Here is a 24,116-nt window from a genome sequence, read left to right as displayed (position 1 = left end):
AAGATCATTGGGGTATTGGTGAATATATTTTACTTTATGGGGTTTTTGAGAAAAAACTTAAGTAAAATATAAATAGGAAAGGGGCACTCATTTCAATCACGCAGGCCAACAAGAATTGAGAACCTCCTTTCCCTATCTACTCTCTTATCCACTCAACCAAGGAGAGCGTCTTCATGGTTGAAGTTCTTCAAGATTTTCAAGGGTAGTTGAAGAAGAAGAGGTGGGGATCCAAGCACCAAGTGATCGTGTGGATACTTTTAGAGGCCTTACATATGAACGGCTTTAGAACGATCTCAACAAGAGCAAGTCAAGGGTGGAACAAGTTCCCCATAAGTTACATATGATGTATGCTTTCATAGATTGATTAACACATTTTTGCATCATGGAAACCATGTTTTCCATGGTTGAACCAAGCCATATGACCCAACATCAAGAAGATCCTGATGAAACAAAACATAAGATCTGAAGCTCTAAAAATAAGAGCAGATATATTCTACAGATCGTGACAGAAGAAGAATCTATAAGCGAATTTTATGAGAGATGAATCTGTTAGTGGATCTTGTCAGATAAAATCTATCATTGGATTTTTGGGGGGTCTAGGTCCTTTTCTGCAAATCCTGTCAGCTCAAGAAGAATCTCCTTCTTGGGCCACTAATTTCTACTGGCTTCAGAAAATATGCTTTTGGGCTGCATCAATTCCCCTTCAGCATTTGATACAATGTTTAATCAAGTTATATTGACCAAGTTTATTTATAGAGATTTTAATTTTTTTAGTATTTAAAATTTCGTGGAAGTAGTCTCTTGTAAGTATCATTATAATATTATTGGTTTTTTCTGTTTACGGAAATATGTATTTAGAGTACATTAATTAAATTTTCTCTAAGTTTCTTTGAAGACCTTTTTTTAATTTAATAACTAATGTGATGTGAAAATTAAAATGATATGCCTTTTTTGCTAAAAATATGACTCATTTTCTTCAAAATATTATTCATACGATTTTCAATGTTTTTAAGTCAGTTAGATAACACTACATGATCAGACAATTTATTGGATTATTTATAATTCACATTCATGAATTCCAACATATCTAGAAATCCTCCCAAAGGATGCACATGTATCTTCATAGTATATCTAATTACATTCTTGGATACAAGTGAGATAATCAGTAACCACAGCCAATGATATCAAAAAGAAACAATATGTTAATATTTAGACCTATTTTTATTCATAAAAGGGGTTGTTGACGCATGCATGCCCAATATATAAAGATCAAAGTTTGAATTTCAAAATCCTCATTAATTTTTAAGCCAATGAAACTAAGATTAAGGATATTTAATGCATTAATCAAATATATATGGGGAATAGAATTTTCCTGCATAATCCATTATTTTATGAATCGGTTTGATAATCTCACATGCGATACAAAAGCGAAGTAATCATTTTTACAATTTACACTTTAACTTCATAGTATATGAATACAGTTTTGATAAATGGTAGTATTTAAATATATTTAAAATTATTATCTAAATAAAAATTTATAATTATTACATAAATTCTACAAATTGTGTTGGAATAAATTAACTCCTGAATAAATCCTATTTTAAATATCCATTTCTTATGTACAAAAAAATGGAAAATTACTATAACTACTGACAAAGGTTTTTGATGAATACCACATAAAATTGTAATGATAACAGAGTCAATTTAATTTTGACGAGATGATGGAAGTAAATGGTCTTTTCAGTTTCGTTAATATTTGCATAGGAGAAGAAAAAATTCTTTAAGTGAAGTTAATAAAAAAATAATTTTTTGGAATATAATACAAATTATACACAAATACTAAGGGAATTTTGTTGACATTTTGATTTTTGATCTTCTGACAACCGAAATATTTTTACTAAGTTTCATATAGTTAATTCAAATTGAAACAGTTTCTTTAGAATTTTTATATTTCCTCTTTAATTGTATGTTTCAATTTGTCCAATCATTTCATTATTGTGTTATAAAATGCTGTCATTTATAAAATAAATGTTGAAGTATAGTCATTGGATTAAAATAAAATTAATGATGGGATAATCATAAAAACCATTTGTTGAAGTCAACAAAAGGTGAATATTTACTATGGTTGATAAAATATTCACTTGGGAATTTTGGTTCTTCTCAAAACTTATAACAAAACAATAAGGAACATTGTATGTTTCGGGACACATAAGTTTCTATATGCATTGTCTTGCTATATTTTTTATTTATATTCATCCTCAACTCCATCTGCTTTGCTATCATTTTAACTTTTGTATGCCTAACCTCTTCAATTTTTTTTAACAATAAAAAATGAAACTAAAATAAAATCAAAATTTTTATAACATAACGAAACTATTTTATTTTTTGAGTGTTATTTAATTTCGTGTGTATAAGTATTTTTAGATGTTTTAAAATGAATCTTACACCTACATAATAATAAACATATTTTAAAGTCAAACGAGCCAAATGTATTATGTCTCACAAAAAGTGTCATGACCTATGGTTTTCATTTTACTGCAAATCTCACAAACTTTAATATTTTAATTTTTATTTTACTGTGAAATTCACAAGTATGCGATATTAAAAAATTTCGGGCCCCGTATAATTTATCAGATGATAAAAGACAGTTCACTTCAAAATCCCTAAGAGATTAGTGGGATAGAAGTTAGTTATAAAATCTTAAGAGAAAATGAAATAAATTGAGGGCATAAATACAAAGCATAGAAATGCCTATTTTATCAAGTCATTATAAATGATTTTATAGAAGAAAATTACAAATTAGTCATGAAGAGTATTGACGGGTAGTTTCAACAAAGATATATGACCAATTAAATTTTATGAATAAATTTTAATTAATCTTCACATGAAAATATCACAACTTTTTATGATTATTTTAGAATAGTCTCTTGAAAATTAAAATGAAGCCCATGAATCCTTTCGTGGTCATTACCATTCATACAGTTGGTACCCACCAAGCAGTTAGCTTTCAAGAAATGGAAAATGTGGACGATAAGACATCCTATTTTGTTTCCATTATATGCAAGAACATGTATTCCTTATGAGTATCTATCTGATTCAACTTTGTAACCTATATCTGAAGAGGAATTGGCATCTTAACATGAAGATTAAGATGACTTGAATTTGTAACATGCATTTGGTTTGGAATCTTAACCTAAAAATGGTTCAGAAACTTCTTTTCATTGCACAATAAAAATCTCATTTTTGGCAGCCATTTTATCGTAAATTGTGTTGATTACATTTTTCAAGAACTCTTGCACCTAAAGTTGTGCTTTGAAACTTTTTAAAAAATATTCCAAGATGGTGTGATCCTAACTCGAAGAGCTATATACAGATACAATACTCGCAGTTCTGTATCACTTGAAGGTATATCAAGAAAAGAGAGTTGCAAGAATATTGTCAAAAATGGTATGAGTCGTCCACAACCGCTGATCTAGTTCAATAGCAGCAAGGAAAGAGACTGGCATGAAGGAGAGGGAGAAGATGGTGGTTGACGGATAAGATGAATGATAGACACGGTCATCACCGGATAAAGAAGGTGGTCCAAAGAGAATCAATGGATTGGCTCCTCTCTTTTGTCCTGGAGGATCTCCATGACCTTTGAGTGTAGCCATTTTTCCCCAAATTCACAGTTGTCTATTCTTGAGGGTGATTCCTCCTAAGATTTTGGAGCTCCTTCAAATTTAGTAGGGGTCTACATGCGCCTCCACATGTGCACATCTGCATTTGTATCTCCTGATTTGGCTCGTATCACATACCAAATACTTCTACTTTACTACAAAATGTAAGCTAAAAAGTTCATTAGGTTTTATTTTTATATTCATCTCCATGAATTAAAGTGTCTTGAAAATGTCAAACCCCCAGCCCTATGTTTTCTGATTGTGGGGGTTGACTTGGTACATGCAATTCAGACGCATATCCTAGAAAATAGGATCACGCCTAATTTCTAGGATCTTGCCTAATTTTTGGGGGGGCTGTTTCGCCATGGGCTGTGTCTCTAAAGGCCCCCTATTCCTCTTGTTTTCCTATCCCTGGTTTTATTCTCCTTTATCCCTTTGAGTTGAAATTCTTGAAGGTTGATATGAACTAGAAGTCTTTCCTTCTCTCTTTCTCTCTCTTCTGGGGTTGGTGCTCCCTTGACGGTGATGATGCGGGACATGACGAGGCTGATGGCTACGCCTTGGTGTTTGTCCTCGTATCAGCTTGGTGATCATCCTCACCATCTTCTGCATCTGTTTACGTCCAAGTACGCTTCCGTGTGTGTCTGCACCCAACAAAGTGACAAGTTGCAATCCTTGGAGTCAATATTTTCAATTCATGCCTAACATAAATATCAAGTCAATATTTTCAATTCATGTATTTTAGCTTCATTCTTTTATCTCCTTTTCAAGTTAAATGTAAAGCAGTCGTTGATCTCATAGTTTTCTTGTGATCGTGAATGTAGGAGAGGAGATATAAAAATACGAGCAGTGGTAGACTCATATAACTTCAAACCTCTTGCTAAAGTTGCTCCAACATTTGATGGAGTGTTATGGAAGCGAAAGCAGAAAGAGAAGGACTGGGGAAATAAGATTGCATTAATGAGGGAATAGTGGAAGCATCAAAATGAATGTATGAAAGCAATAAATAGGTTTTAGGTCTCTTGATATTAGGATATCATTATTAGCCTCAAATAATTCTTTGATATTATAATATCACGAAAATAGACCTTTTTTTATGATAACTCATTTGGTTGCATGGGAATAGAATTATTGAGACTATTGGATCAATCTATTCTCCCCATATTTCTTCAGTTACAGTTCCGCATTACTTTATTTTCGCTCTATATTAATTGTGGGGATTTTTTCCGTGATGATAAAACTGAAGTTCTATGCTAATATGCTAATTTAATGAATCAAATTGATCTGTCACTCGGTACAATGCTGCAAATGATTTTTAAGTATCGTCGGAACATTGTAGCTATCTTGATGAGACATTTATGAAGGGGCCACTTAAGTTAGTCACCAGTTGTCGATAGAGAGATATAGACAGTAGCAAACATAGAAAGAAGATTGAAGAGGAAGATGATAGTAAAAGTAAAAATATGGTTCCATTCTCTCTCAATATTAAGATAAGACCCATAAAAATAAAGACAAGTGTGGGGGCCCTACCCTGTTGTAGGATGTGCACATGCCGACCTCCCTTTGCTCTACACACCAAATCAATACATAGAGTAAAAGGAAAATATTGAAAAGGGTTCAGAGAGTAATAATGAAGAAATTCCCGAGTGGGAAATTGGCTGTTGAATATCGACTGATTCAGAAGTATATCCCTTTGAATAATCATTTCATCAATTCTCCAAACTGCATCAACCATCAAGCTGTTGTCTTCTTTTAATCTATACTATTATAATATGAATACATGTGCGCTTCTGGCCTCTGATCGGCTGGCAGAATAATGAGAGAGAAATGGTTGAGAACGGTTGAGTGGATTGTCGGTCCAGGGAGAGGGTTGCCAATTGGAAGACTCACGGAGCATTCCAAGAATGACAGGATTATCGATCGTGGGGACAATTCGCTGTAGAGTCACTGGCTGAGAGAAGGAATCACGGGCTGAGACCAGTGCGCCTCTTCCCACCATTCTCTGCTGTCTGAACAAGCCATCGATCGATGGACATCAAAGTTTTCTATCGATCAGAAAATGACTGCTAACGAACTACAGTTTTGAGGTGTTGACAGAAGAGATCGCGGAGGAGAACCAGATCACCAGAGAGGTGCTGAAAATCGAGCAAATCATCATGAACAAGGAACTGGAGGTCGGCCTCTGAATTTCATTCATTTCCTTCTCCGATTTTGAATCATTTATGATCCAACCACTGAATTTTGGAAAATTTACGTCAATCTTGATTAAGGTCAGTCGGAGGTTTGACTGTATGAATCACTCAGGAGACTCCAGATCATGTATCTCTCTGTGGAAGTTCTCAAGGTCTTAGTGGAATAATCTTCAAGATCAACTGCGTGCAATCAAATTAATTTTGCACAATTTCTCTTCCCAAATTGCAAATTAAGAGACGGGGATCGGAAAATCTCTGAGCGGCCTCCGCAAGCACAGATCAAAACAAATTGCCCAACTCGCGTCCTCTCTGATTCGAGTAAGTAAACCCAAGATCAGAAACACAATATATGAGCTTGATTTAATCCCCAATCGCAAATCGCAAACAAATCGATGGAAAACTGAGCGTATGAAACTCCAAGTGATGATCATAATGGTCATGTTTTTGTGCATGAAAATAGTTAAATTATCGGTTCGTGGTCGGGGTTAAGAAGATATATGAGCTTGATTTAATCCCAAATCGCAAATCGCAAATCGCAAATCCAAAACAAATCGATGGAAACAAATCACAAGCTATAGGGAATGGTATTGGGAATCACACATTATGTTTATCATGGGAGTTTCGATCTGTGCTAGTGGAGGCCGCTCAGTTTTCCATCGATTTGTTTGCGATTTAAGATTTGGGATTAAATCAAGCTCATATATTTTTCTTAACCCCGTCCATCTCGATTTGGCGATCGAAGATCATTTCTTAATCCCGATCGCGAACCACAAATTAAACACTTTTCGTGAACAAAAACATGACCATCATGATCATCACTTGGGAGTTTCATATAGTACGCATTTCCTTGACGAAAAAAAAAGATCGTTAGATCATCATTTGGCAATCCAAAGATCATTTCTTATTCCAAATCATGAATGGATTACCATCATGCACTGATATCAGCTTTTAGTCTCTACGCTGGTGTTACGCCCCTAACTGGTCGGCATTCCTTGCCCAAAGGCCTGCGTGCTTATTGGGAAGGGTTGTCTGCACTTTGGCTCACGACATTCTAAGGGACTGAGTCATAATGGATAGCGATATCCAAATACCTGATCTATTAGGCCATTGCCACTGTCGGTGGTGATTCCCGACAGACTGCGCACGTGCCTGTCCACGCCCAAGGCAGGACGGATCAGGTACGGTCCGTGCATGCTGGGCGCGCGGGCTGAACGGCATAGGCGCGCGCGCACAAGCGCCGCGCACCAACGCCAAGCGCCACGCGTGGGCGCCAGCGCTACCCGCGCAACGCCGAGCGCTGCGCGTGGGAGCGGGAAGCACCGCGCGCGGGTGTGGGACGCACAGGCCGGGCGGCATGCGAGCTAGGCGCAGCGCGCGGGGTTGTGCGGGATGCCGCGCAGCGGCCGCGCGGGCAGCGCGCGCATTGCGTGTGCGGGGCGCGCGGCTGGGAGACATCCCCACCAGGAGACTAAGGCATGTGGCGCACAGAGAGCGCCGAGACGGCATAGCGGGCGCGTGGCGCTTCTGTGGGTAGTGCTGGGCATGCAGCGCCCAGCTCGGGGGCGTCGAATGCAGCGGCGTCACGTAGACTGCGCGCTAGAGCGTCGACATGGGTGCTGGTGGCATGTGTGATCGTCAAGGCAGGGGTGGCATGTGTGATCGCTAGGGTCGTGGGCGCACGGCACCCGGCCCAGCGCGCTTGGGTAGTGGCAGAGCGGGCGCGCGCGTGCGGAGCGGCGGCCCTGAGGCTGTGTCGCGACATTACCTCGGCGCAAGGCGCCTCGTCTCGTTCCTTGTAATACCCCTCGTCTTCCCCCATATAATCTACGATGTATTCTTGATGATATTAATGCAATGACCCTGTTCACTGACAGTGCCTAACACCACCATCTCCCCTAACCCTTTCTAAGCGATCTTAAGCAATCCCAAGAGCTTCCGCTGCAAGAGACCAAGGCTGCTCAGTGTTCTGCCCAAGCACTGAGGCCGACACACATCAATTCCGAGCAAAGAGTCCTAGCTCGAGATTTGACCGTGTGACAGCTGGCGATATGTAGTTTGATAATTATTTTTATGCAGGCATCGGCCTTAGTCCAAGGGAATAGAGGACCATATGTGATGTCCGTCAATGATGTTTATCTCCTGCTCCCCAATGAAGCGACATAAGTACACTTAAGGTGAGATATGGTCTGCGTAGTGTAAATTGTCGTGAGGGAATACAGATAAGCATATTATCCCCATTTCTCGTAGCCCAAAGGACGTGAAAACGGGGAAGTCTTTGACCCGGCATTGCGTAGTCTCTAGAAACAGGTCACCCGCAGCCATTGCATAGTTTTTCTATTCAGATTAGGATTTATTTTGTCTCACTCCTATACAAAACCACAGATATGAGTACCCTTTCGTAACTTCTCCGACAGGTACACGTTCATTCACTTTAAGGTAGGTAATCCAATTGTCCGAACCCGAATTTTCAGATATCCATTTTTTTAGATCATATTATCAGCCTTTGCCACAGTAATCTGTCTCTGATATCCGGATATGAGAGACTGGTGTCCGCTGCCACACCACCATTCGGCGATGTTTAGGATTGATCGGACGCAAATTTGTTGCTCACCTGAAGACAAGGATGCAGGATGGGGAGTCGTGCACTTAGTAAAGACAGAGAGACTACGTCGCTACGGCTCTTCAAAAGAGAGAAAGAGAGAGAGAGAGAGAGAGAGAGAGAGAGAGAGAGCGAGAGAGAGAGAGAGCGAGAGAGAGAGAGAGAGAGAGAGAGAGAGAGAGAGAGAGAGAGAGAGAGAGAGAGAGAGAGAGAGAGAGAGAGAGAGAGAGAGAGAGAGAGAGAGAGAGAGAGAGAGAGAGAGAGAGAGAGAGAGAGCGAGAGAGAGAGAGAGAGAGAGAGAGAGAGAGAGAGAGAGAGAGAGAGAGAGAGAGAGAGAGAGAGAGAGACCGAGAGACCGAGAGAGAGAGAGAGAGAGAGAGAGAGAGAGAGAGAGAGAGAGAGAGAGAGAGAGAGAGAGAGAGAGAGAGAGAGAGAGAGAGAGAGAGAGAGAGAGAGAGAGAGAGAGAGAGAGAGAGAGAGAGAGAGAGAGAGAGAGAGAGAGAGAGAGAGAGAGAGAGAGAGAGAGAGAGAGAGAGAGGGAGAGAGAGAGATGGATAGATAGATAGAGAGAGAGAGAAGAGAGAGAGAGAGACTGACTGACTGACAGAGAGTAAAAGAGAGTTTATTAAGGATAGCGACGTGGAGGGGAGGTGAGAGTTCAGGCAGAGACAGAGAGAGTGAGCGGGATAGAGACAGACCGGGAGAGCGAGAGGGATAGACACATACGAAATAGGGCTAGAGATACTGAGAATGCGAAATGAGAGAGAGGAAAAGGCATAGAGGGAAGAGGAGTAAGAAAAAGATGGAAGCCAGCGAGATAACGAGAGGTAAAAATAAAAAAGAAAAAAGTGCGAGAGAGAATATCAGAAAAAGTAACAGAGTATGGAGAGAGAGATACCTTAAAGAGGAGGGAGAGAGAAATAAAGGCAGCGAGAGAGACGAAAGTGTGATAGAAGGAGAAACAAAAGGGCAAGAGAATGTTGCGGCTTGGGAACAAAACTCACTACTCACTTGGATATGCAACACAACATAACACAGAAAATAAAATGTAAAACTTATTTTTAAATTTCAAACTAGGTACATATATAGGAACTAATGTTCCAACCGACATAGTAATGTACATAAAAGTCTTTAGAAAAGTCAACAATACTAATATATCCTACTTAATGTTGACTGTTTGACTCCTAGATGATCTCTAAATTTCTCACTCAAAGATGAGGTTTTCATAGGACCACATACATCTGCATGAACTAATTCCAAGGGTGCTCTTCCTCTCCATGGATGTTCATTTGAAAAATTGCTCTTCTTCTACTTGCCATAAATGCAACCCTCACAAATATCATTTTCTTTAGAAATAAACGGTAAGCCATATACAAGCTTTCATTTACTTAAAAACTTTAATGCTTTGAAATTCAAATGACCAAACCTTTATGCCATAACCATGTATCATTCATCTTTTCTGAAATCATTGCATGATTGAGAAACTCTTCTAATTTCACAGGGAACATCCTTTTACCAATGCTGCTACTATACATTACTGGCTTCTCCTTCCTCTAGTTCTTAACAATACATGTATTATGCTCAAAATGAAATTTCATACCTTTCTCTATCAGTTGTCCCAAACTCAATAAGTTATAATGAAAATTTGGAAAAAAATATACATCTTCCAGTCTCTTCTCAATGTTTGTAATTTTACCATTGCTACTTTATCACCTCCATGAAAATCTCTCTTCAAAATATACCAAGCATCATGTGCTGTAGTTGCCTCAGAAATCTTTGTCAACACTTTGTCAGTAACAGATCCTTGAATAATAAACAAAACCTTTGCATCTTTTCTATTCAAATCTCTAAATTCAGTTTTCTTTGTTTCATCTGGTATAAAACCATTTTCAACAATATCTCATGAATCTTGACTTCTAAATAGGGACTTCATCTTGGAACTCCACATAGAATATTTTTCTCCATTAAAAGGAGTCGCAGTAATGATAGACCCTTCCCAGGGTGCTTTCCCAGCCATTTAAAAGAAAAACAACACCAAATCAAAACCAAAAGTAAGCTCAACTTTATCTTACTGTTGTAATAAGTCAGTAACTTGAACTCTTGGAGCTTTGCTTTTACTTCTCTTCCACAATCCTTTTGAAAACACCAGCTCTGATACCAATCTGTTGGGGCTTGGGAACAAAACTCACTACTCACTTGGATATGTAACACAACATAACACAGAAAATAAAATGTAAAACTTATTTTTAATTTTCAAACTAAGTACATATATTGTAACTAATGTTCCAACCGACATAGTAACGGACATAAAAGTCTTTAGAAAAGTAAAAAATACTAACAGAGAAACGAAAGAGACGACCACAACACAGCGAGGGGGAGAAGAGAGGAAGACAGTGACCGAACGACAGAGATGCCAAAGGAGAAAGAGGAGGGAGAGACCGCAGCTCTGCAGACAAGAGAGAGAAAGGTACGGGGGAGGCGAGAGGGAGAGAAAGATAAAGAGAGAGACGAGAAAGAGCAACATAAAAGGTGGGGAGACGAGAAAGAGCGAGATGAAAAGACGGAGACGGGAGAGTGAAAGGTAAAAAGAGGGAGAGGAGAAAGACCAATGATAAAAGTTGGGGTGAGGAGAAAGAACAAGATAAAAAGACGGAGACGGGAGAGTGAAAGGTAAAAAGAGGGAGAAGAGAAAGAGCAAGATAAAAGGTGGAATGAGGAGAAAGAGCAAGATAAAAAGACGGAGACAGGAGAGTGAACGGTAAAAAGAGGGAGAGGAGAGATAGAAAGATAAAAAGAGGGGAACGAGATGGAGAATGATAAAAAGAAGGGACGGGATGGAGATATACGGGGGAGACGACAGAGAGATATACGGGGGTGACGGAGAGTAAAAGGTAAAAAGAGGTAGATGAGAGAGAGGCAGACGAGGGAGAGAGTGAGCAAGAACGAGACAGTACAAGGGGAGGGAAGGATGAGCGCGCCAAATATAAGGACTACACAAACAAAGAGCTCAAAGAAACACAGAGAAACAGAGGGCGGAACGAGAGCCCCGTTGAGACAGAAACGGAGCGCAAGATGTGGGCGGGGGAGAGAGAGAGAGAAAATAAGAGGGCGCTCTAAAAGAGAGAGAGAGTGTGTGTGTGTGTGTGAGAGAGAGAGAGAGAGAGAGAGAGAGAGAGAGAGAGAGAGAGAGAGAGAGAGAGAGAGAGAGAGAGAGAGAGAGAGAGAGAGAGAGAGAAGAGTGTGAGAGCGGGAGGGAAAATAAGAAGGCCCTCTGAAAGAGAGAGAGAGACAGAATGCGACCTCAAGAGAGAGAGACTCCAATGGCATTATTTTTTCCCTCTTTTAATTATTTACTAAAGCACTGCTCTCTCTCTCTTATCTCTCTACCCCAAGCGAGCATTGCGAGCGGGCCCCACTAGTATTAGGAACTCGGAAATCATGATAGAGTTTGTAAACCATGCACAGGGCTTTTAAGGTTTTTATCATGCAAACCCTAATCCTGCAGAAGGAGAGTTAATCTGCCAGTTGACTCATTTGTCCATCTAGATTGAAAAGTAGATCCCGAGGTAGCTTGGCAGGACATGATCAGTAAATTATTTCTTTCATATTTGACTGAGCAGGACTCCCCACCATCCTCAACCAGCGACAGACGTAGAGAAAAAACGGACGGCTCAGCAGCGAACTTGGAGAGTTGCAGGATAGCTGAAAACTCCAACTCTTATGTGTTTCGAAACGATCGCTATATTCGCTACGTCGAATAGATTTGGTTTATACGTTGGGTTGGTCACTTCGTTAGAGCAGGACTTGGATCCAGCGGGCGACGCTGGGGACCCCCTGGTTGACGACGAAGGCCATGTAGAACCCCGGCGGCGCCACCTTTCCGCTCGGCGGCGCCACGCAGGCGACGGTATACCGGTGAGACGTCAACTCCGCCGCCGGCGCCGGCGGCGAGACGACGAGCTTCACCAGTCTCTGGCCCTGCGAGAAAGAGTGCGTGGCAAAGGGGGCGCTCGCGAGGTTCACCTCCAAAATCCCCACGACGGGCAGCTCCGTCGTCACCTCCACCTGAAACTTCTCCCCGTAGCGAACCTTCTCCGGCGCGGCGGCGACGGCGGGGCGGAGGTTCGCCCTGTCCGGCGACAAGTACTCCGGCGAGAAGGCCTCCAAGCGAAGCTCAGTGGGGAAGGGCCCGTCGAAACTGTAGAACTGATGCGGGTTGCTTCCGGCGACGAGGACGCGGCCGTCGGGGAGAAGGTTGGCGGTGGAGTGGTACATCCGTGGGACCTCCGACGGCGTCAGGGTCATGAACCGCAGCCCCTGCGGCTCGGTCGGCCGGTACAGGACGGGGTGAAGGCACGGGTCCTGGGCTAGCCCGAAGCCCTGCGCCCCGGCCATGGCGCCGTTGATGATCAGAACCTCGCCGGTGGGGAGCATGACCATGTCGCCCATGATCCTCGGAAACGGCATGGCTTCCACGGCCCAAGCCGGGGCCGTCGCCATGGCGTTTATCCTTCCGCAGGTCGCGCCCGCGGGCGCGTCCGCGGCGCGCTGGACGAAGGCGCCGTACTGGGCGCCGCCGCAGACGAGCACCTCCGCGGCGGAGAAGTCGCCGGAGAGGGCGAGCATGGCGGAGGAGCCGGCGGAGGGGAAGTTGCGGGGGCCGCCGGGGAGCGGAGGGTACTCGTGGAGGACCGCGCCGGAGGCGGCGTCGTAGAGGACGGCGCGGGTGTTGGCGAAGACGAAAAGGTGGCCGTCGGGGAGGAGATGGACGTAAGGGTAGAGGTTGTCCATCTGCGGGTCGGCCGCGGTGGCGAGGAAGGGGAAGGCGCGCGGGGTGGCGGGGCGGGGCGGGTAGAATTCGACGGTGGGCGCGGCGCGGCCGCCGACGATGATGACGGAGCCGTCCGGGAGGATCTGGTTCGTGGAGTACCAGCGGCCGGCGAGGAGCTCGGGGGAGGAGAGCTCGAGCCAGTCCGCCGGCTCGGAGGAGGCCCGGAAGGTCCGGATCTTGCGGAGCCCGTCGAGGTCGCCGCCGGTCTGGAGGAGGGTGCCGTCGGGGAGGAACTGGCCGGAGGAGCACCAGGTGTCGGTCTGGACGGTGAGAGGGCGGATCTCGAGCGAGGAAGGGTCGAAGAGGACGGAGTGGGCGTAGCAGTCTTGCTTGGGGAGGAGCCGGTCGGTGGGGTCGACGCGGCAGCGGCCCGGCGGGAGGCTGAGCTGCGACGGGCCGATGTCGGTGCGGTCGAGCAGCACGACCGTGCCCAGCCGGGTCACTGCGCTGTGCATGGACGCGATCCCCGCGTTCTCCACCAGCACCTCCCACGTCCCCGGCAGCTGCTGCGCTGCAGCCGCGGCGGCGGCCGCGGCGAGGAAGCACAGCCATAGATCGAAGGGCGCCATGCAGATACGGAAGTGGGCGTTTGATTATGGCTTTGGGGCTGGTTTTGTGGGACGCTTGGGCTTGCCTTTGGAGTGGCGACGTGTCCGCTCGTCGCTGTGATCGCGGGCACGTCTTGCTTGAATCTCTTGACCGCGAGGTGAAAAACAGGGTTGGAACTTGGAAATTGGACCGACAGCGACGTTCCAACGACGATGGCATTGAAGTGGCGGAAGACGAATCGTCCATGCGGCATGGATAAGGGAAGTGATATCTACTTCACCCCCATCTTTCTTACTTTCACTCTCACCTTCTCTCTCTCTCTCGCTGTTCAACGTGGGTGCGGAGCTTGAAGTTCTTTCTACCCACGCGTCAGTTGGCCACACACTCTCAGAATCGGTAAAGCTCTTTCAATTTCTTCCTGACGTAGGTCCCTTGTACAGAACATAAAGGTACAGACGAGAATAGCCAGATCATCAAGCTGAAAGATATATCAGATATTTTAAAGAGAGATGGTTTATGGTGAAATAGATACAGTACTATGAAGCGGTGAAATTCAGAGATGATCTGATAAATACATGAAACTTGGGAACAATACTTTTTTTATATGATCAAGTGATGATCCTCATACTTGGGAGTGGAAGAACTCCCATGTGTGATCAATACACTTTTTCCAACTTTTTGTGTGATAAATACTTGAATGAAACAAATTAGGCAATATGAATAAAAAATGTGTTGGGTTCTATAGACTTGATTTGAATTAAAAAGTATATTCCTACAACGGAAGACTTTGAATGGAATTAGAATGACATGTACGCAATCATTTATAGAATCGCCTCTCCATAGAGCATATTCATAATTTCTTGGATCCTCAAGTGAGACATGCTCAAATGTGCAGCCTGTAGACTTGTCAATGTGATCCTTGACATGTCTAATCTTCTCATTTACCTTGACCAGCTATGTCCACCCTCCTTCCTCGTTATGCTGTCCCATCGCATTGAGAATGGAGAGGAGATAAGGCTACAAGGGAGAAGAAGGAGAAGATCCATGACCAATTCTTGTGTAGGTGAATTTCATATATAGCTTTCCCCTATTTATGCTGTGTATATTTTTCATAAAACTCCCAAACTTTAAATATCTTTTGACATTCAAAAGATCATTTGCATGTGACCCTCTAGGCTGATGTATCTGTCTAGTTAAATACTCCAATATCCCAATGACTTTTATTGGCCTTCCAAATTAGTTAACCATATCATCATGTAAATTAAATAATAGAATATTGATTTAACCCAATCAATAGATTGACTCTCTAGCTGTGGGGTACCAAGCTACACCTCATGCTCTAGAGATACAAAGAAGTGTATATCCATTCACTCATGTAACTTGTCTGTCATCGATTATTGTATATATGTAGTCCCACATTCACTTTACTCCCTAGTATGACTAAGTGTATGGTCAACTTTAAAACCTTTATTGGATATTCGAGTTAGTAATCATATATTCAGAAATCATTGGAGTAATCATATATTTCCTTATCTTGGACAATGGCTTTATCTCATCATCATCCTTGAGTTTTCTCCTCTTATGCTAAGAATGGATCGGGAATACTCATCATATGAGCGAGACGTGATTATGCTATCTGTATTGTGCTATTTGTATCAAGACGAGATTTTACTGATGGTTTGATGTCCTTCTCGAGTATCCTTCATTTATAAATTTTTTAGAACACATGCGTAAAGACTAATGATCTATGTATTGTGCTCTCATCATAATTCACTAAGTTAGACCATGTATTTGTAGTCTTCATCATAAGCATCATGCGTGCACCATAATCAATACATTATATTAATGAACAATGATTGAAACGTGGACTGTGTGATTTGCTTATTGACCACATATATTTTCATCATGATGTTAGGTATCAATGTAGACCATTTGAAAAGTTAAAGAATACAATATCAAAAAGCTAAATTATCACTTTTAAGCTAAAGTATACATCTTTACTTATTTTATTTGATATCTTTATTCAAAATGTAACTATTTATGACAACTTATTTTTAACCTAAAATTTTGTGATGAAGGAGAGTTTTTTTTTATTGGCAAAAAACACGGTGCCGGGTATGTCCAACCTTGCGGTTGTGCCTGTAGACCCATCCAGTTTTGCCCTGGATGCCACCAAGGGGAATTTTATGTATAAGTAGATTGTTTATCAGTGTTTATAGACGTGAATCGAGCATAAATATTCCAATTACATTCGGATCCCACTCGTCCACACCCATGTGCAGGAAAAAGAGAAGATATATAAGTGGCACCTGATAGGTGCTCGGAGAAGGTTGCTCCTGCCAGCATCTCTTTGGATCCCCCCGCAGCGGTGGTGATGCGTTAAGTGTGCAAAGACCTCCTTGTTGTCTACAGGTGGCATCGATGAGGTGCGTAGCGAGGTCAACAGTTTGGCGGGAGAGCGAGCGCTCCCGCCTTGCGTGCTTCATGCAATACGCCAATCGCGGGGGCCAATTGCCGGGAGATGATCATTCGTGCCAGCATGAGTGTGTGGAGCCGGCGTAGCAGATGCGATGCTTGGAGTATGCGCAGTCCAACCCGCCATCCGCTGATGACAACGTTGAGGTGCGCGGCAAGTCAGACTATCAAGCGAAAGGATGAGCTCTCCCGCCTTTAGCGCTCCATGCAATCCGCCACTCCCGCGGCCCCTTGTTCGATAGTGTGCGATATGTGTGAAGAGCCGACAAGCCAAGGCGTTCAACGTGATAGCATCCACGAGCTGTCGAGGGGAGTTCCTGCCAAGAAAGGAAAAAGGAGGTAGGGGTTTGTGTGTGTACCGCGTGATTGGCGAGGGCATCTGCTGTCTGATTTCCCTCGCATAGCTGGTGATGAACACTAGTTGTGTGAGGGCGGCACCACATGATATCCTGCCATACACACTCAAGCCGCCACTGGGAGCATTTGCGTGCACAAAGCATGTCAACTAATACCTGTGAGTCCAATTCTACAACGATATTGAGAAGGTTTCGTTCCTTGCAAATGAGTAAGCCATCACGTATCGCCATAGCCTCAGCTACTGTATTAGTCTGAATGCTATAAAAAACCGAAATAGCAAAGATAATACTCCGTGCATGATCGTGGAGGATACCGCCTCCCCCGGTTGGCCCTAGGTTCCCTTTGGCTGCACCATCCACATTCAGTTTGAGGATGCCGATTGGCGGTGTCTTCTCATGGCTGGTGTGGACTGAATCTGGTCCACTATGGTATTAGTGGACCCGGTTTCCGCCTCCACATGGGCTGCAAGGTCAGTAGCCCCGCCAACGTAGCACCCACGTCAGGCGGGCGGCCTTGGCGCCCATGTGACTCTACAGCTAATTTTTGGATCAAAGTTCCTATCTAAAAAAGGAAATTCAAGGAAATGAAATAAAAACAGATGTGTCTCGTTGAGACGAACAATTTGAGTATAAATTTGATATATTTATAGTATCAAAATCATCAAAAGTTTTGGTAAATAAAATTCGGATGGAAAAAAACTTACCTCTTGGATTCAATGGCCTTGAATCAAAGCTATAGGACTCCATTGATGATGTTCTTGTCGATTCCTATATATTAAGGCCTTCTGAATACAGTGGAACAAAAATCAGCTCAATCCAAGCTCTGTAGCAAAAGGTATGGCAAAATCACCGAATTTGGAAGAGAGAGAAGCTCTCAATCCTTGAGGGAGAATTTGTTTAAAGGAGAGTTTGAAGTGCACATAGATCCAACAGCAGTTTGAGTATTCTTCTAGGGCCCCTGCTGAGGAAAAATACAATGAAAGGGTTTTTACTTTGTTAAAACAGATAAATAAGGTTAAAGACACAGCGACACTATGTTATTCCTACAAGATTCCTCTCCAATTGAAAAAGGATTAAAGACAAATATTAATGAGCAAGTTTGAAGACATAGATGACGAGAAAGTTTCACTAGTGAATTGGATGATACTTTCGTCAACACCTTCTCTCTCTCTCTCTAACTCCCGCTCTGTCTCTTTCCACATGTACAAGTTCTTTCATTTTTGGGTTAATAGCACGGTATATCCCAAACCTTGTCAAAAATCTGAGATATAACCTAAACTTTTTTTTGGCACAGTATATCCCAAACTTTCTAAGTCGATGCCGACATATCCCGGTGATGACGTGGAATCCATCGTGGCTGCCAGGTGGATTTCTGGCCAGATTTTGACCTGACGTAATCCACCTGGCAGCCACGATGGATTCCACATCATCACTGAGATATGTCATCTGCCAAGTGTTTTCTGATAAGAGAGAGAGAGAGGCATTCTAAAGAGAGAGAAGGAGAGAGAGAGAGAGGCATGCTAGAGAGAGAAAGAAGGAGAGAGAGGTTCTAGAGAGAGAAAGAGAGAAAGGGAGAGAGAGTTGTTCAAGAGAGACCCGACCGAACCGAATCGCGCGGGAGAGTGAGATGTTCTTGAACAGAGACACAGACAGAGAGAGAGGGGAAGGTTATCGGCGATCGTCGTAGATATTGGAGAGAGAGAAAGAGAGTGAGAGGGAGGGTTCTGCCAAGAGCTCACGAGCGTCGACGGCCGGTGGCAGAGGTGGTTTCGCCTCCCTCATCGTGGGCCAAAGGAGAAAGGCTCTCACCGCCCCTTGCGCTGATGACGACGATACTTCCCTTGTGCTTGAGGACGAGGTCAAGGTGTGGCCTCCCTGGCGCAGATCCTGAAGCACCCACTGGCGCTGATTGCCCTGGTTCCCAAGGACGACACCCTCTTCATGGCCGCCGCTGCCGCCGGCGCCGCTGGGAAGACATTGACGGTGCCGCTTGATCACATCAAGCTCCTCATGCAGGTGACCTTCGCCCACTTTCCAGCACCCCCCTTGTTTATCATGCCAATTCGTCCTTGTCCTCTCGATGGATTTTTGAACGCCCTTTATCTTGTTTTGAGTTCTTACTACTTTGCAGACTCACAGCGCCCAGAATTTTGGGCAAAGCACCGCAAAGGGGATTAACTTCTTTGAGGTGCCCCTCGTCTCTTTTAATTAACTCTCTTGCAAGTTTATCGTCTGGTTCATTTTTTATCTGTTGCTGCCTTGAATGCGTCACAGGCTTTCTCTTTAATCAGTAGGGAGGAAGGCGTTAAGGGCTACGAGAAGGGTAATCTTCTACAGGTAGCTTCCTTTGGGAATTACCCACTATTTTTTACTTTAGAAATTTTCCCATAATGTCAAAACATCCCTATTCTTCTGTGTGACTGCAGGAATGTCTCTCTTTCGTCCAGGTGATCCGTAAGGAGACAGATACAGATGAAAGGCTCGCCGTATGACAGCATTCACGCGGCCTTCACAGGTAAAATAATTCTGCATAATTCTGCATTACTTGGTCTCACCTTTGAAACACTATTGAATTGCCTCTGTTTATCGCTCAGAATCCACTTCCCAGAGCTAAGGATAGTTGTTTCGTTCTTTCTTTGTTTGTTTATGCCTGCGTAGGGATTGTGGAGTGTGGTGGTGTGTTCGGATTGAATAGTGGGTTTGTGCCCAACGCACTCAAAAGTTTGCCAAACAGCAGGTACGCCAATGCTCATGCGATAGGGAATGTGTTTATCCTCATTAAACTAGCAGATATGAATCTTCGAGTCAGAAAGTAATATCTTGATGTTTTTTTTTTGTTGGGTGGTATCTTGCAATATTAAGCTGACCGCCTTCGACACAGCAAAAGGGCTCATAACGATGAGTCAGAAGGAGCTCCAGAGAATCATAGACGAGAATCGAGCCAAAATTCTTAGTTGAGAAAGAGTTGCAACTTGAGGGCGTGACGTGATCAGTCGCCGTCCATTTTGCCAACGTGTGTTGCAAGATTTTTCATTTTAGGGTCGGGTTTATGCCCAAGTGTGTAAACGTTTGATTCCTTCTTATTGGTGGTGCTCCAAGTTGGATGAGATTATTGAAATTCCCAAAGAGCGTCGGAAGCAAAGAGCCGATGGAGAGGGAGAGGGGAAGCCCAGGGACCCAAGCATTGATGTCATCAGTTGGGGGCCTACTCTTACTATTATAGATGCATTCCAAAAATAAGAGATTTTAAAAGGGACAGTGTCTTAGCGTTGTGTGAGGTATTTACATATACCATTACAATTCGTCATATGGATCTTGATCAACTTGAACTCCTCCAATGTGAGGCCCTTCAACTTGTCCAGAGGGGGCACCGTGTCTACATCTTCTTGATCGAGGAGAACAAAATTTGATGAGATCTGGATTGAATTTCTCTCTATTTAATGGTTTTAACCAATTTCTTAATCAAGCTCCTGAGAAGTTTCTGTTCAACCTCCGGAGAAGCGCAATCATTCTTGACGCTGACTCCCTCTGCGTTTTCAATTTGGAGAAGATGATTGGAATTCAGCTGGATGAGGCTAGCTTGGAGGATCTGCTGTCTCTCTCTATCTTTGTATCTATCGCTATCCCTCTCTATCATGTTTCATCTCTAACTATTTCTCTGTCTTCTTTATCTTATCTCTCTCAATGTTTTTTTATCTCTTCTTTCTCTCTATATCTTTTGCTTTCTTCTTTACGTTTGTCACTATCTCCATCTATATGAAGATATAACTATATGTGAGGAATCGATATGAAGAGAGAAAAGAGAAAGAGATGCCTCCACTTTTGGACTAGAAGAAGGTTAAGGGCATAAATTTACATTTTGTGTTGGATAGTCAAGGTCATCACATTTGAAAAACTAAGACCAAGTTTCGCTTGTGCCTTTTCAAAATTTTGACTATCCATGTCAATCATTGGTTGATTTGCGCCACCTACTTCAACACGTGGGGGTTCTGTAGCTCCCTATGATCCTTGCATGATGGATCAATACATGTTAATTCTTTTACGTTGAATAAACTTCAAAGCCTGTAAACAAAGTTAAACAAAAAATTCAATCCATACTTGGCCTGGAGCTCGTGTCCTTGTTGGGGTGCATGTCTTCCGATTATGGCCTTGCATGTCTTTCGATTATGGCCAACTTGGTGGCAAAGAGAGCACCTCATCAACATGCCTTTCTTGGATAATCTATGAACATTAAGTTCTTTCTCACTGAAGTCAATTCTTCTCTTTTGCTTTGGCCTTCCAGGTTGTTTCTTCACGAGAGGAGGGAATACATAGTTCCCTTCAACTTTGGTCGACAAGTTTCCTCCATTCATTGGTGGGATACCATGTCTATAGGCTAGCTGATATACATTTTTCTTCAACCAGTCAGTGACAAAGCTGACAGGGTCCTGCTTGATCCAATGAATACAAGTAATAGCATGGGAGCAAGGAATGCCCCTTATATCCCAATATCTGCAACTACAGGTTCCGGTACATAAATCAATCACAAATCTGTTTCCAAAGTCTATAACTTCGAATTGATACTGGCCCTACATGTCTAAGGGTGCATGTCCTAGACTTCGACTTGTTATCTTCCAGAAACTTTCTTATCCGAGGGCATAATTGATCAGTTCTATCAGAAAATAACTCCCTTTTCTTCACTATCCTCTGCATGACATCACTTCTAATATCTTCTAGCATGTCTATGATAGGTTTTGACCTAGACTGTATGATATAATTATTGAAGCACTCACAAACATTGTTATCAATCACCTCTCATTTTGGCGACTCACTAATGTAAGTCCTGCAAAACTTCTTTATGCCTTTATCTCCAAAGTCATGCGTGGCTTGTGGTTTCAATGTGCTCATCTGTCTCATGATCCTCTGGAAATCTTGATGAGTCGTGCATGTCACAGCTTTCCAAAATAAGTTCTTCAGTATATAAGTGGAATGTCTCGTCTTCTTCTAATTTGCATAAATATGTCTAGCGCAGTTCCTATGCTCCACATGTGGTAACATATATGCCACTGCATTTTCTAGCCCTTGCACAGTGTAAGAGACCATCAAGTTATTAGTGCAATAAAGTAGTTGCAAATTAATCAATAAGACTTCAAAGAATTATAATATTATGAACGAGTTAGTTAAGTACCTTCTGTTGATCTCTTATAATCGTCCAACCATGACTGTCGGAAATTCCTAAATCTCCCATTAGCAGTTGAATAAACCAAGTCCAAGAAGCTTGATTTTCCCCTTCAACCACTGCCCAGGCAATAAGGAACATTTGAGTATTCCCATCCTTGCCCACACCGCTCAACAATTGACCTCTCATTTCGGTCTTCAAAAAACATCCATCCAAACCAATGACTATTTTACAACCTTCAAGAAAACCTCTTGCTAGTGAATCAAAGCATATATCGAATCTCTTAAACCTAACCAAAGAATCAGGACTGTCTCTATCAAGCACCAACTCGAAAGTACTACTCCTATAAACCTTCTATAACTTAGCAAGACAAGAAGGAAGCAAGTGATAATGGTCATTCAAAGATTCTTCAAGCTTCTTGCGCGCCGCAGATCTAACTCTATAATAGGTAGGCTTTGAAACTGTGATTCCAAACTGTTCGTTTATTTCTCTCATCATATCTACCACCTTCCAATTCTTATTCATTTGAATTTTCTCTAAGAAGTGGTTTGCAATCCAATGATAATCGGCTTGTCTATTCCTCAGAGCCCTACTGCACCTATGAATATCATTTAGTGTCTTCACAACAAAACCCTCCTTCATACCATCCCAACTAGCATATATCCTCCATGGGCAATCTTTCTTGCAAACAACTTCAACTTTTTGCTCACTAGACTTTGAAAACCCGATGGTGAACCCATTCCATATAGCATGGTTCTTCACAGCTGTCCTAAATTGAGAAGGTGATGCAAATTTCATGCCTTCTTGAAATGTAATCTTCTCCATGGGGCATCTAGTATCATACATTCTGCCCCTGTGTACGTTCCTTCTATTTTCACCCTCATCATCAATATCATTGGTTGTTAATATCTCATCATCTGAATCGGCATACTCACTATGATATCCATCAACAGATACTTGTTGCTGAACTTGCTCTATTCTATTTCTCTGGCCGTCAGCAAATTCATCATTCCATTATTCACTCGAGTATCCATCGAGATCACTTGCATACACATCACTTTCCTCATATTCTTCACATGGATTATATTCAGAATCAGCATCACTATCATAAACAAAACCAAATACTCTTCTCTCGTCATCAGCCCTATTTAAGAAACAAATGGAAAATAGTAACTGATGATGCGCATAATTTATTTAAATTATCAAGGGAAAACTTGCATTCTTTTAGACTTTGACTGGTGAGACAATCTAAGAGAAGCACAGTGGGGGAGAGCACCACTGCACGATGAAGAACCAGACCTTAAATTCGGCCTAGGAAGATGATTTGGAATGTGAAGTTGCAAAACTATAAATAAACATATAAAAGAAGTAAAAAGAACTAAAACTGAACTACATTTAAAAAAATTAGGACAAAAAGCAATAGAATAAAACAAAATCAAGAAGTAGAATAAAAAGGAGAAATTTAGTTTTTCAGATAGAGGGGTAATTTAAGAGATAGAGAGAGAGATGTTTGAAGAGATGAATAAATTTTAGAGAGAGAAATAGAGAGTTTGATTTTTAGATGAAACATTATCATTATTGAGATGTTGAGGTCCGTTACGGTGTTCAGTAGTGCTATGGTTGTTGATCGATCTGTTATCATGAAGAATGCCAAATTAACGAATATCAAATATCCGAAGAGGACAATGCCAACATTGATCACAATTCACAAGATATGGAGAACTAATAGCAATATCGAATATTTTCATTTCACAAGATGAAAAGCTGTAAAAACATAAAAATAAGTAAATTTCACAATCTAAGTTTCAATTAGAAGGTAAATAAGAAAAACAGAATTACATTTTAAAGAATTAAAAAAAAATGAAATAGAATTAAAGAAAATTGAGATGCAGAATAAGATGATTTGGAGGGAAAGAGAGAAAGATAGTGGGGGAGAGGGAAAGAGAAATTTTCGAAGAGAGAGACTTTTCGGGTAGTCTTCCTCTCCATACATTTGATATCTCACATTCACATCAAATATGAACAACTGGGTATCGATTACTGACATAATGATATCCAATAGGGACAATGAAGAAGAAGAAAAAATGATGACAACTTCTTGGTTCTCGACAACCGATATCCTAGATATTGATATCAACAACTAGAACATCAAAAAATCTCCAGTGATCTAGGAAAAAGACTAAGGGGTAAGGAAAAAGACAACTGGAACATAAAAAGACTAAGTCTGGCAGCGAAGGATTGAGAGACGACTTGTTTTTATCAACCAAATCAACCAAACGCACAATTGACACAACCAC

General features: G+C 42.1%; 1 protein-coding gene across 1 annotated transcript; it reads right to left on the bottom strand.

The window, feature by feature from the left end:
• Nucleotides 1-12,168: 12,168 nt before the first annotated feature.
• On the bottom strand, nucleotides 12,169-13,949 carry LOC144715801 (glyoxal oxidase-related protein). Its single transcript, XM_078590803.1, has one exon. The coding sequence runs from the start codon at nucleotides 13,848-13,850 to the stop codon at nucleotides 12,243-12,245; it is 1,608 nt and encodes a 535-aa protein (XP_078446929.1). The 5' UTR covers nucleotides 13,851-13,949; the 3' UTR covers nucleotides 12,169-12,242.
• Between the last annotated feature and the right edge of the window lie 10,167 nt (nucleotides 13,950-24,116).

This window comes from Wolffia australiana, chromosome 19 (genome assembly GCF_029677425.1).
Source record: "Wolffia australiana isolate 7733 chromosome 19, ASM2967742v1".
Taxonomy (NCBI): domain Eukaryota; kingdom Viridiplantae; phylum Streptophyta; class Magnoliopsida; order Alismatales; family Araceae; genus Wolffia; species Wolffia australiana.
The sequence above is the reverse complement of the archived record's forward strand: the minus strand, read 5'-3'. Positions and strand labels throughout refer to the sequence as shown.

Excerpts from the sequence above, each read along its gene's own strand:
- LOC144715801 (XM_078590803.1), bottom strand. The coding sequence starts at position 13,850 with ATGGCGCCCTTCGATCTATGGCTGTGCTTCCTCGCCGCGGCCGCCGCC.